The sequence below is a fragment of the Helicoverpa armigera genome, chromosome 17 (assembly GCF_030705265.1).
Source record: "Helicoverpa armigera isolate CAAS_96S chromosome 17, ASM3070526v1, whole genome shotgun sequence".
NCBI lineage: Eukaryota > Metazoa > Arthropoda > Insecta > Lepidoptera > Noctuidae > Helicoverpa > Helicoverpa armigera.
In genome coordinates, this window is record NC_087136.1 from 625488 (window position 1) to 639226 (window position 13739).

General features: G+C 42.1%; 1 protein-coding gene across 7 annotated transcripts; it reads left to right on the forward strand.

Annotated features, from left to right (window-relative positions):
* Positions 1-943: 943 nt before the first annotated feature.
* Zn72d (Zinc-finger protein at 72D) lies at positions 944-13187 on the forward strand. Of its 7 annotated transcripts, none has more exons than XM_049846120.2 (20): positions 944-1104; positions 1297-1436; positions 2351-2532; positions 3665-3827; positions 5162-5255; positions 5438-5561; positions 5932-6190; positions 7068-7384; positions 7607-7726; positions 7879-7974; positions 8076-8264; positions 8421-8503; positions 8634-8844; positions 8912-9032; positions 9825-9919; positions 10289-10384; positions 10750-10902; positions 11118-11213; positions 11314-11422; positions 11777-13187. In XM_049846120.2, exons 1-20 carry the CDS (start codon positions 1052-1054, stop codon positions 11839-11841), a joined length of 2766 nt encoding a protein of 921 aa, XP_049702077.1. In that variant the 5' UTR covers positions 944-1051; the 3' UTR covers positions 11842-13187. The 7 variants fall into 7 exon arrangements, with proteins under 7 accessions (XP_049702077.1, XP_049702078.1, XP_049702084.1 ...); XM_049846121.2 differs by having other exon boundaries at positions 8424-8503; XM_049846127.2 differs by having other exon boundaries at positions 7170-7384.
* The last annotated feature ends 552 nt before the right edge of the window (positions 13188-13739 follow it).

Sequence of the window (13739 nt, forward strand, 5' to 3'; positions counted from 1 at the left end):
ATTAAAAAATGGGAAATTCAACAAGAAATCACATAAAATTCGGCAGTAAGAAAAGTTGGAGATGGGAGTGAATGTTGATATTTTAGTTTTAGTGACAGAGAGGGGTGCACAAAACATATTCGCATACTCTCAAATAAAATTGGAAACAGCAGGAAGAAGAATTTGTAAAATAATACAGAAATTAATCGGTATAACTTCGATTAATGAGGGTTTTTGAAATTTTTTCTGCCACCGGGTGGCGCCACGTATGCGTCTGGTCCAAACAGCTGTCAAATAGTATGGAATTGTAGGTGCCGAACTTATTGTTTATTGAAATTCTGTTATATTGGAAGTGTTATTGATTTTATTATGGACTACGGTCAGAATAAGGTTTCCGAACTAAAAATTGAGCTAAGAGAGAGGGTGCAAAAGTCACTGGTACTAAGGAAAAGCTTGTTGAAAAATTTGTTAACACAATATGATTTAGTTTTTTTTATTTACTCAACCTCAATAGTAAAACAATAATGCAGTGCTTTAATTATAAAATAAAAAAACCACTAAAATCGTTCACTATTCATAGTAAAGATAAGCACTTTGACAGTTACCTGGACCTGACGACTCAGTGCGCCACCTGGTGGACGCCATTTTAGAAAACCCTCATTTCTGTATTATTTATTTCATTTTATTAGATGAACGCAACCTAAATAATTTCGGATCTCATTATCTATGACAGCCTGTGTATCTATTTGATTCTGCATAAATACTCGAAAAAGTTGGAGATATTGCGATTGCAAAGTCTTGAACTATTCAAAAGCAGATTATTATAATTGCGCTCATCCAAACTTAAATTAGATTTGATTTAAAAAGCATACATTATTTGTAATAGTTTGAATCTTTTTTTTAATAATTGTAACATTTCCCGAAATATGTCGCATCCATGCATAAAAGTTTTTTTTTACTAGAAACATTGACTGGTCGATAAAATTGTGGCCGCCATATTTGTCAAAGACAACCAAAACGCCGGTCTTTTCCGCTTTGAAGCGTCTGTTGTTTCGACGCGGAAAATTGGTAAATGATGGCAGCAAATAATTATTTTGGGTTTACTCATGGAGGAACCCAATACGGGTAAGTTATTTTTGCAATATCCATAAAAAGTATGATGTAGTATATCTTATGAATGTGGTATGAGAGAATTGTGATGGATGTGCCTTGTGCTCATGTTTGTCCTAATCAAAATGGCGTCTGAAATGTATTGATCGTGGGATTTTGATAGTGAAATGTGATTTTATTTGTAATGTGAGTTTGGCGTGATTTTAGAGCGGCAACGGCTAGTGCAGCGTATGGCGGTCAGACTGGGTATGCTGTAGCACCGGCTGCGACTGCCGCTACGTACGGTACCCAGCGTGCGGCCGCTACTGGGTACGACACGGCATATCAAGCGGCAGCGGCCACGCAAGGTGAGTAAAAGCTTCCAAATATGAAATAAACATTGTGAAACGTGATTTGTTTACAAAATAAACAGGTACTGGTCCCTATCTTAGTTGTCTTCATCTCCATAACGACAGGCCGTATAATCGATAACACTTCGAGTAGATCGTGTAATGGAGCTATAAGCACTAATAGGAGCCCTGGTTACTGAAAAAGACATGAACTCTGTCCAGTGTTTTGCTCTTAACAAACAACTTCCTGTCAGTGACCTGTGATTCATTGGTTAGGCAAATGAATAACTGTACTTCTCTGGTTGGCTGACTACACTCAATAGATGTGAAGAGTATCTTATTCACATTACCATTTAAACACTGTTTTTGTTATTATCTTTTCCAATAATCTGCAACATGTTCTGTTCCTGTATAAACATCTATATAAATATTGCTGTACAAAGCAATAGAAGCACTGTTACTGCTTGTCAAAATCAGCTGTTACAGTATAATATCTCGGGTCCATTAATAATTACCACCAATAAACATTAATGTAAATACATATCATCTAGGCCCAAGTGCATCAACAACATAAACATCAGATTTTCATAAAACAAATGTTTACTTTGAATCTCCTATGTGAAAATTCATAATAAACTGTTGTATTAAGAATACTGATGTTTATGTTGTTGATGGACTTGAGCCTAGATTATATTTACATTAATGTTAATTTGTTGCTTTGTTTCTGTTCACCATATCATTGCATTATGTACACTTGCATTATGTAGATGTCATTTCAATTATTTCTTGATAAAACTCACTTTTAAAAAAATATACTATATTAATTTCACTAAAGTATTAGCATCAAGATGTTCAACGTGACATGTTGGCAAGCATAGAATGTGTAACGGATACCATGGTACTAGTAGTGGTAACAGGCATGGTTTTACCAGCAGCGGCTCACGCGCACGCACACGCGGCGGCCGCGGCGGCGTCGGCCTACGACGCCAGCAAGTCTGCCTACTACCAGCAGGCGGCGGCCGCGTACCCGGCGGCCGCGCCGCCGCAGCCCCAGCCCACCTACGACGCCACAGCCGCCAAGCCTGCCTACTCAACTCCTGCTACATACGCTCAGGTGAGATCATACTCACATTCTATTTCAAACATGCTGTCTGTCTTTTCAAGACCATTAGTCTGGAGATACAGTCAGTAATGTTGGTTACTGAGATCAGCTAATATATTTAATAATTTATTGACACGTTATTATAACAAACCATGTCTAAGCAGGAAACAAAGAAGCAATATTTTATTTCTTTCAAAAGAGACTATTTATTGTTTCTGGTGTTGACAAACAAGAGTTTATAACTTGTATATCTAAATAGTAATACTATGATTATTCCGTTCCATTACCACAGATCCATTTTCACTATATCTTGAAGTTTTTATATTACCTACTAGATTAAACATAGAATAATTGTTAGTTTTGGAGATTTGCCAGTTTTTTGAATACACATCTAGACAGGCTACTTGCTCCTTTGAATAGTTGTAAAAATTTCTTATGCCTGAAAATGAGTGATTGTAGGTTTATTTACTTGAATACATTTTATTAAGACTAGTGATTTTCTGAATATTAAACACATTCAATAGACCCAAGATTAGAGCTAACCCAGAAGCCATATTAACATTCAATTTCACCAGAAATGTATTGCAACCTTGGGGGTGGGACAAACACCAACCAATTTGTGCGATTGATTTATAATGAAGAAGCCCCACACCATCAAACAAGTAGAATTTGTGTCATGTTCAGAATCGATTCTCAATTGCTATATTGAACCCATCCAATTTATTATACCAGAGACATCCTCTATTATTAGTATTGTTCCTGGTACTTTGTTTGGTTAGCTTTATTGGTTCCTTCTTCAGATAGTCTCATACAGCCATTGGTAATAAACCTTCCTATTTGTAGATAGATATCTGCTCACTTCAAGTTATGATTTAAAAATTGATAGTCGAACGAGTTTAACATACATATTTTTTTTACAATGTCTGTATCCTCTGTGTAGGAGCTGCAACAAAATACAGTTTATTATTAATTGATGTTAGACCCACTTGTACCAGTGCTAATTACATACCATTTGAGTTAACATGGAGACAATGATATTTTAAAACACATGGAGGTGTAGCCATGTTCAGCAAGCAGTGGTGCAAGTGAGCCTCGGTGTGTGCTTTTTAGTGAGTTTGTCGGACGGTATAATGTGGGGCTGAAGTCCAATCCCATGTACCAGGGAGGCGCGCGCGCGGGCGGCGGCGGCGCCAAGGCGTACGGCGGCGTGTACACCGCCACCACGGCCGCGCCCTCCTACCCCAGCCAGGCCTACAGCGCCGCGCCCGCGCAGCCCGCCAAACGTCAGTATATACACGTCAACATAGGTACCGTACTCTTTGTACACTGCGCCGCGAGGCACTGCGGTTCCTTCTCCTAACGATACACGACTCTTTGCAACGAAAGGGACTAAACCTCCCTCTTGAGCCTTCTCTAAATTCCTTCTATAACCGCACTCCCTCGCGGGCGCGTACTGTACTTGTTTGTGTATCATAGCCACAGAAGCTGTAAGCAAATGGAGTGCAACGTAAATCACGACAACATTGCTCTAACAGACTTCTGTCCTGGAAACACTTGCAAATATAGTATAAGCACATTCACAATTCATTGTTACTCCACTTGCTTACTGATCTGTAATCTAAACCTTATAGTGTGAAAAAGACAACCTATTATACTATTTTCATTATTAATCATAAATTAGTTTTGCTTATACATAGTAACAGTAGCACATTAACAACAACTGAAATGAATTTAATAAATAATAAATAAAAGTAGCACATTGTTAGAATGGTGTTACTAAGCTTGTCTTGAAGAGTTGCATGTGAGCAATGAAGAAATCAGCCGATTTTTTTACGCTTTATAGTTGACCAAATGTGTGTGAAAACAAAAAAAAATAAGTTATGTAGGCAGTTGTATTTATTTTACTAAAGTTTAGAGAGTTAGTATTATTCTAAAGTTTCTTGTATATTACATAGCAGTCAACTTCATTGGCCTCTGTTTAATAGGTGTAATTCATACTATAAGGTTTCTGCTAATGCCCCTGCCTGTGCATTATTGATGCTTATCATCCGAGGTTGAGAAAGAAATGGAACAAACACATTGTTAATAGTCTGAATAATTCCTGGATCTGCTGATCCATGTTTATGCTTTATTGAATGTTGTTATTCTATCTGACATATCTATTTCTTGCAAAGCCTTGTAGAATTGTTATAATTCATGTCATCATATTACCATCATTCAAGATTTTCTATAAGAAGAACGAATGTCTTCTGACCTTTGCAAACCATATAGTGGAAGATTATCTACCGTTATCCTTTACTTTAACCAGTTATTGGTACTTTGGTTGCTGCATTTTACAATCAGACCAGACTTGCTTTGGTGATCATGACTTTCAAATTGATTCATTGATTCACAAAATGCATCAGCTATAATTTAGTTCAGTACATAGTATTTTTCCTACATATTTCTTAATGTTTTCTAAATGCCTTTGTAACATAGAATGCTGAAAGATCAAAGTTTAACAACTTAGCATGCTGTGTCCTCTGGTAATAGTTTCTTAGATGTAGATTCCAGCATTTCTATGTTACATGATTGTAGTATTAGCCATGTCAGCAACAAAGCTCCTAAGCAACAAACTGACCTTGTTATTGTTCCCTCATAGAGCCGACCAACAGAGGCAACACAGCGTATGACACAGCTCTCTACAACGCCGCCACCATGTACGTGGCTCAACAGAACAAGACTGGAGGTGGAACGTGAGTTACTCACACTTGCCATTTTCTGTCTGTTTACATATTCGAACTTGTTACCTTCAAAAACTTCTGTTTGCTAAATATATTGTCATCAAATAAGAGACACTAATATACTTGTTTTTGTCTTGAACATTGTAACAACTTGCTAATTACTTAGACTAAGCACTTGAAATGTATGTGTACAGTGGCTGGAAGAACTACAACAAGAGCGGCGTAGGCGCGGGACAGACGCGGCGCCCCAAGCCTCCGCCCAAAGCGCAACAGCTGCATTACTGCGACGTGTGTCGCATCTCTTGTGCCGGTCCACAGGTTACTACTATAAACGATCTTGTTTGTTATTCCACATAGTAAAAAAAAAACCATTATTGAAATTTATAAAAAAAAATCATGGTTATTTTAAAATATCCGTAGTTATTATTTCGAAATGACTGAAAGGATATGTTTTTGTAATGTCTCTGTTTAATCTAACGTAACGACGCAATCTAAAAATAAATGCTCACGTAGTCTGTTTTTACCAAAATAGACGCATAGAGAACAAGGTCATTGACACTAAACACTAATAAATATTCCACTGAAATATTGTTAGAACTGAGGAATTATTTGTTTGGTATTTAAGATTAGCTACATTATGAAGGTCACATAGTGTTTTGAAAGCATGGTGTATGTGTGCGTTGCGCAGACGTACAAGGAGCACCTGGAGGGGCAGAAGCACAAGAAGAAGGAAGCGGCCGTGAAGCTGGCGGCGGCGGGCGCGGCGGCGGCGGCGGGGCGCGGCGCGGGCGGCGGCGCGCTGCGCTGCGAGCTGTGCGACGTGACGTGCACGGGCGCCGACGCCTACGCGGCGCACGTGCGCGGCATCAAGCACCAGAAGGTCGTCAAGCTGCACACCATGCTGGGCAAGCCCATCCCCTCCACCGAGCCCACCAAGCTCGGACAAGGTATCTTACTCTACATGCTGCTTTACGTCGCTATTACAAACATTTCAACCAATATCTCAATCGATATTTTTGACTGAAAATTGAACTTCACGCTATTTCTTTTGAAAAAAAAAACAATAAAAATACGTCCAATTGAGATAGTAATAAAGACACCTGCTGTTAGTATAGTTTTTAAAATTAGATTGCTTTTCGATCATAAACTGTGCCTTATACTTGTAATGTTTGGTTTCGTAATTCAGTTTTGCTAATTTACATATGTTTTATAGTTTGGTTTTAACATCTTAATAAATTACAAAACTACTACTACTTATTTTTACATAATTGACATTTATATTTTTTAAAACATAATATACTTACAGAAAAGACAAACCGAATCTTAATATAATGTAATAGAAGCAACTCTGTATCCCTGTTTCATAATAAATGTGTTTTTGTATAGCTGTCATTTGTAAAATAGTGTCAACTGAAGTAGAAACTTCTGTGTATGATTGTTGTAACAAATCAGATATGCTCTCCAAGTACGACGCGAGTTGTACGGAGAACATATTTGTGGATGCCCCGCATCTGTGCTGACACCCGCATCGCCACAACGCCATATCTGTATAAGCGCGCGTCTAGTTGGCAGTTAGTATTGCAATAGTCAAATTTTCTCAGCGTTTACCATTTGGACACCCAGTACAGATATGTGGAGTGTGTAATATGGGCCTTTTTTATAACATTACAAAATTAACTTCAACAAAACGTAAGACAAAAACAAAAATAGAAAATAAATAAAAAACATGTAGAAAGGGCCCAAAAAGATCCTTTTCAAAACGAAACAATAAAATCTAGGGGCTAATGAGTAACGAGAGAAAATTTGACTTTTCCGATCTATCAGCCAAAAAGACGGTGGCCGGGGCGCCGAAGATCGCATTCGTTGCGTCCGGCGGGCTCAGTACCGTGGCGGGAACATCCACCAAACAAGCAATCCCTGCCCAAGGAGAGAAAGACAAGGAGGGCTCCGACAAGGACGACGACGCCGACGCCGAGCCCGAGGTGCAGCCCGTCGGCCAGGACTACATCGAGGAGATCCGCGGCGACGACGGCAAGGCGCTCAGCTTCAACTGCAAGCTCTGCGACTGCAAGTTCAACGACCCCAACGCCAAGGAGATGCACATGAAGGGCCGCCGCCACCGGCTGCAGTACAAGAAGAAGGTAAACCCCCCACATCACTACCTCACCTGCCATTCTGTCTCATTACACTTGACCCGATGATTACTTAGTAAAAGGTTTGAGTCGCGCGTAGAGCCTGGCGGGCTTCACGCTAGCCAAGAGCTCCGCGCGACGTATGATTACACTCGCGCATGAGGGTACACTCACTCTTTCACACTCACTAATGTACCCTGGCACATGCGCTGATGCGTCTCCGTGGTGCAGGTGCAGCCCGACCTGGAGGTGAAGGTGAAGCCGTCCATGCACCAGCGCAAGCTGGCGGAGGCCAAGGCGCAGCGCATGATGGTGCGCGACGAGATGTGGGCGCGGCGACGCATGCACGATGTACGTATCATTATTTGTTCATATTGTTGGTCCAGGCTTTACCTACAGATATTTATTCAAATTCCCTTTTCTCCTGGCTTAGTAATGTGTAAGTTTTATATACCAGAGCCATGTTGACTTGCTGTATTATAATAATAATCCTTTTGTACCAGGGTATGGAGGAGGAGGAACGCATGTACTGGGAGGGAGGCATGGAGCCGTGGTGGGGTCGCGGGCCAGTGCCGCCGCCTATGCACCATCATCATCATGTCAGTGACAATAACAATGACTAGACTTAAAATTTCACCGATTTAACTCTAGCTAAAAGAAATCGTATTTAAAATTGATTGTTTGCCTTGGGTGTGCACAGGGCATGGGCATGCCGTACGGGCCGGTGGGGCGGCGGCCGGAGACGTCGGACGACCGGCACGTGCTGGCCAAGCACGCGGAGATCTACCCCGCCGACCAGCAGCTGCAGGAGATACAGCGAGCTGTCTCGCACACTGAGAAGGCACTCAAGTCGCTCTCCGACGCGCTCGCAGAACAGGCCAAGCCCAAGGTACCCACTATATTACATCTCTTACTTATAGTCATGTAATGTGCCACAATTTTGCACCAAAGCAGGAAAGCAATCCTCCATTTTAATATTCAATTAAAACTTACATGTTGTTTTTTAGTGTTTATGTAATTGTAATTTTATCATGTTTTCCTTCAGCAGGGTGCTGCTAAACCTATTAAACCTGAAGACAAAAAAGATGATAAGCCCGAAGGAAAGGAAGACGGCAGGGATAATCAGTTGTGAGTAATCGTACTTTATTTAGTTTATGTATTTTGCTGTTACTGTATTTTTTTATAAGTGTAAATGTTCGTTTTAGTACATAGTTTATTTTTGTGTTATATTGTACAGTAAACATTGGTGGTGTGTCAGGTTCTCGTTCGTGTGCGAGGGCGAGGGCGGCGCGGCGGGCCCCGGGGCTCGGGCGCTGAAGGGCGTGATGCGCGTGGGGCTGCTGGCCAAGGGGCTGCTGCTCAAGGGCGACCGCGACGTGCGCCTCGTGGTGCTGTGCCACGACCGCCCCACCGTCACGCTGCTCAAGCGCGTCGCCACCGACCTGCCCGCGCACCTGGCGCGGCTCAAGGTGCGTGTGCTACTGCCGGCGCCGCCGTGCCGCCACACCCGCACTCACCACCACCTCCCTCCCGCAGGCCGGCGACGAGCCCAAGTACAAGGTGGAGCTGCTGGCGGCCGAGGGCGCCGTGTCGGTGTCGGACGGCGCCGTGTCGGTGCTGGTGAGCCTGACGTCGGCCGTGATGCGCGAGCCGCAGGGTGAGTGTGGCGCCGGCTGCGGCGATGTCGACCTCGCCAATTTCGCACACACACCTCTACTGTCACTTCTGATGCTGTCGGCCGTCTTATCTCTTCTAGACTTAACTTAGCGCTGACGATACTGACACGGACGAGTGGAAATTGGTAGTCGAAATCGTCACTTTTTACTCCACCGAACGGAGGACCGATCAGCTCAGAACAAACTATCTAGATTATGGTATCATATATTTTATATTCTTTGTATTATGTATTTTACTGAGTATTTTTGTTTTAAATCTCTTGTGTGATGATGAAAAAAAAAGATAATTTGTTCAAAGTTTACCGCCCGGCGCTTGTTGCGTCGGGCAATGTGTTGAATGCTTATTTTTAGGTGTGAGTAGGTAAGATGCGGCGAGAAGAAAAGGATTTTTGATCATCTATCACGATATATCACGTGCGTTGACGCCGCACTGGTATATAACTCTACTGAAACGGAGCAAACATTCATTGTATATCTATCCCTATATATTTATTATTTTCTTTATTTACGATTATGATATAATTATAATACTCGTTAACTGATTAGGACTAATTTAGTAGATTTCATCAATTGTTATTTAAACTATTGGCACATAACGTACGATCCATATAAGTAGTACTGGTGTAAGAGCGCAGGCCACTCGTCTCCAGCGCATGCCACTGGCCCCGAGCCGGTAGCAGGCGGTCCCGCAGGCTAGGGCTAGGGCTGCTCATGTTTGCCCCGTTTTTGTCGATGTTTTGATGGTCAAACACCCTTTGTGTTGTTGTCGCTAGACGGTGGCGACATAAAGCGAGACGACAAGGATGTGCTACCGCGGCAGAAGTGTTTGGACGCGTTGGCCGCCCTACGGCACGCCAAGTGGTTCCAGGTACAGCGCCTCATTCTACTGTGTGCGCACTCCACTGCTCCTGAGCCTCACTTTCCTAACTCTTTGTTGAGCTTTACATTTTTTATCATTTCAATGCGGGAGTGCGCACGTATTTTTTAGTCACATGTTTATTTATTTTTACCAAAGTAGTAGTCTTTTATTTTAAAATTCGAGTCGAGCGAACTCCCATGAACATGTGGCTACAAGTGCTTGTATGTGTGCCCAAGCTGCGTTTCCCCGCACTCTGTAGCCAATGGGAGGGTACACGCGAACAGGAAACGCAGTTTCTGTGAAGCGTCCCCACTGCGGCCGGTCCGTGGGCGACGCTCGCTCGCCCGCGGCGGCGCAGTAACCGCGTGTTGTGTGCAGGCTAGGGCGGCCACGCTGCAGTCCTGCGTCATCATCATCCGCATCATGCGCGACCTCTGCCGCCGCATCCCCAACTGGACGCCGCTCAACCCCTACGTACGTACCCCGCTACACACACACACCCAGCTTACACCATAACGTACAGACATGATGATACCTGATGACGAGTCGTAACGTGCTCTAACAGTGCGGTGATCTAGCGATAGTGTCGAGTTATTCGACGCTTCGCGATGTTCATCGCCGGTTGGGCATTTAATGACGACATGGCACTCTGATCCTACGTTATATCTTAAAGTACCTGCTATATTACATACATATTTACTAATAGACATTAGATTCAAAAGATATTTGGTAATTGGAAATTAAAAAAAAAAAACAAAAACAGACAAATTTATTTAGTATGAGTTTTTTTGAAGTAATTATTCGTTGTGGCAGTGTAGTGTATAGGGTGTGTCTCGCAGGCGATGGAGCTGCTGGTGGCGGGCGTGATGCAGTCGGCGGGCGCGGCGCTGTCGCCGGGCGAGGCGCTGCGCCGCGTCATGGAGGCGGTGGCGGGCGGCCTGCTGCTGGAGCACGGGCCCGGCCTCCGCGACCCCTGCGAGAAGGACCTCATCGTCAGTACACGCACATTCTCTATCCAATTCTGGTTCACTACCATTTACAGGGCTCCATATTTTATTAACTCTTTATGTATAAACAGCATTTTCTAATCACTAGAACACTTAAAAGTAATAATTAAACAAAATTACAATTTTAATAGGTGCCCATTTTTTGCAAATGTTTTGTAATATTTACTTATGAATCACACGAAATCTATTTCTGTTATTAGGATGCCCTCGGCAACCTCCCACCACAGAAACGTGAAGATCTGACTGCCTCTGCGCAACAATTCCTTAGACAAATTGCCTTCAGGCAAATACACAAGGTAAGATGGAATCTTTTTTGTACCTATGTATGTAAACTATTTAAATGGGGACCCTCAGAGATAATCGTAGCATCTGATAATGTACGATGTAAATGTATAGGTACTGGACATGGAGCCGCTGCCCAAGCTGAAGCACGCGACAGGCGCGTGGAAGTTCCCGCGCAAGCGCAGGCGCTCCAACACCGACACCGAGCCCGACACGCCCAACGGTACCTAGCTACGACATTATACTACTCTAGCTCTTTGAGAATATAACTATTTTTGTGAGAATTAAATATTTTAATTACTCTTGCAAAACTCAGCTATGAATGAGTCAATTGGATTAATTCCTCTAGTGAATATTTTCTGGACATGATGAGACTTGATGACGAGTCGTAAGATCCTCGACACTGCGGTGAGCTAGCGACAGCGTCGAGTCGTTCCACGCTCCGCAATGTTCACTGCCGGTCGAGTGTCTGATGACGACATGGCACCCTGATCCTAACAGTAACACTAGCATGTTCGACTAAACATCTTACAATTAAATGTATTTGGACTTATCTGTGGATGTACTCTTTCCTTAGGTGAAGGTAAGGTTGTTAAAACTGAAGAGAAGATGGACGCGTCAGAGAATCAAGCCAAGAAGTAACGCTCCCGGGCGCCGCGGCCGCCGCCGCCGCCGCTGCCGCCGCCGCAGCTGGAGTGGCGCTGGCTGCCTTGCGGCCTGCTGCTGCCGTGCTGTCGCTACACTCCTCGGAACATCTAGCGCGTACAGCGTTACTCTTATTCTATCGTATTAGTTAATATGTGCAAATCGATCCAATATTTTGTATTATCTGTGTATTTCATTACATGAAATTTATTTTATTGGTCACATGAACTTCGTGATGATGATCTGTCCATAAAAAGATATTCTAATACACAGAAATTAAATGCCGCGGTTTACAGTAGTGTTTAATATTAGTTAGGATTAGACTATTCTATATAATGTAAGTAGTTTTAGCGAACGCGAAGAGACAGGGATAGTCGAATTGACCAGATACTGATCGCTGTGAAGGAATTGTCATAGAGATGATTGCGATTAGACTATATGGATCTGCCTCAGGCTGGCGATACTCGGGGATCATATAATGGGGACGAGAGCTGAGACCGTTGTTAGAAACATTACACAGTGGAGCATCGTGTTGTGAAAGCCTGACACGAAGTCAGTCTCGCGTGTGGCCAGTCTGCGAGCAGTCGAGAGACGAGTGTAGGTTACAGTATTGACTTTATTCATATTTAGTTCCTTACCGGTCCAGCCTCGCTGGACCCGGTACGTTATCCTGCGACAATGCAGTTTATTTTTAATAAACTATTACCTATATTTATTAGTTTAGTAAGGTGTATATTTTTCGTGTATGTATTTTTAAGCTGCCTCTAAAGACGGCGATATGTGAAAGTATACATAGTAACCAAGGATTCGTGTAAAGAATTGCGTATTCGTTCTTCATTGGAATCAAAAATAATGTTGAGATATGTGGCAGTAGTGTGTCTAGTATCAAAATGGATACGTTAGGCTCGCGTCTATAGTTTTATGTCTTTTAGGAAGCAAAATATTTGGTGATAGACATAAAGGACAGTTTTTGATGTTCATCTCTTTATTCAGTGGTCTCTTAATTCAATGTAAAGCTCAAAATGCATTACTAGCGCGAGATCTAAGTTTGTACGATTAGTTTGATGCTAATCAATGTTAAGTTTTTCAACAGAGATACGCGAACACGATGTTTCCGGCAGGCACGAGTATTACATTTGGCTCGACTAAAACTCATATTGCACCATGTTATAATTAAAAATGAAAATTCGGTTTGATGTTTTTAATATATTGATTAATTTATAGGGTTATGATGAGACCCAATTTAGATAGATTTAACAAAGACTAGATTCTGTAAAACCTTTTTTATTTTTATTCTGTAAACTATGGGAGATTAATGTCAATAAAGATAATGACGTAACTTATTCATAGTTTTATTTCACGAACGTTAGCTCATTTATTTAAATTTTGAAATAAATAAAGTCGCAACCCTATCAAGAGTCAAGTCTCCTAGTGTTCCGTAGTCTGCGTGTTGAAACATATACAGTGAAAGTGAAACATGGTTAAGTGGGACCTGGATAAGTAAAATACCTCCATAATGGGAACTCATGCTGCAGTCCCGTCACTTTGGCATTGAATGACCTCTGTTAGTGAATATTTGTGCCAAGTGCCAAGTTTCATCAACATCCGGTTTTTGTTTCCATAACGAACATACAGACACACAAAAAATTTACAAGAATCGGGCTCTTATAAAAACGATATTTGAAATAAAGGATAAAAACGTTTATTTCAAAGAAAAAATAGCGGAATGCCACATACGCTTCAATCGTAATTGAGTCGAACGTGAATCGTATATCGCTTAAGTAAAATTAGGAGAATCGGGCCCCAGGTCCCTTGAAGTACCACTTAGCCAGGTTTCATCAGTACAAAGATATTGAGCACCTATTCAGATTTGGTATGATATTATCATGGCAGCT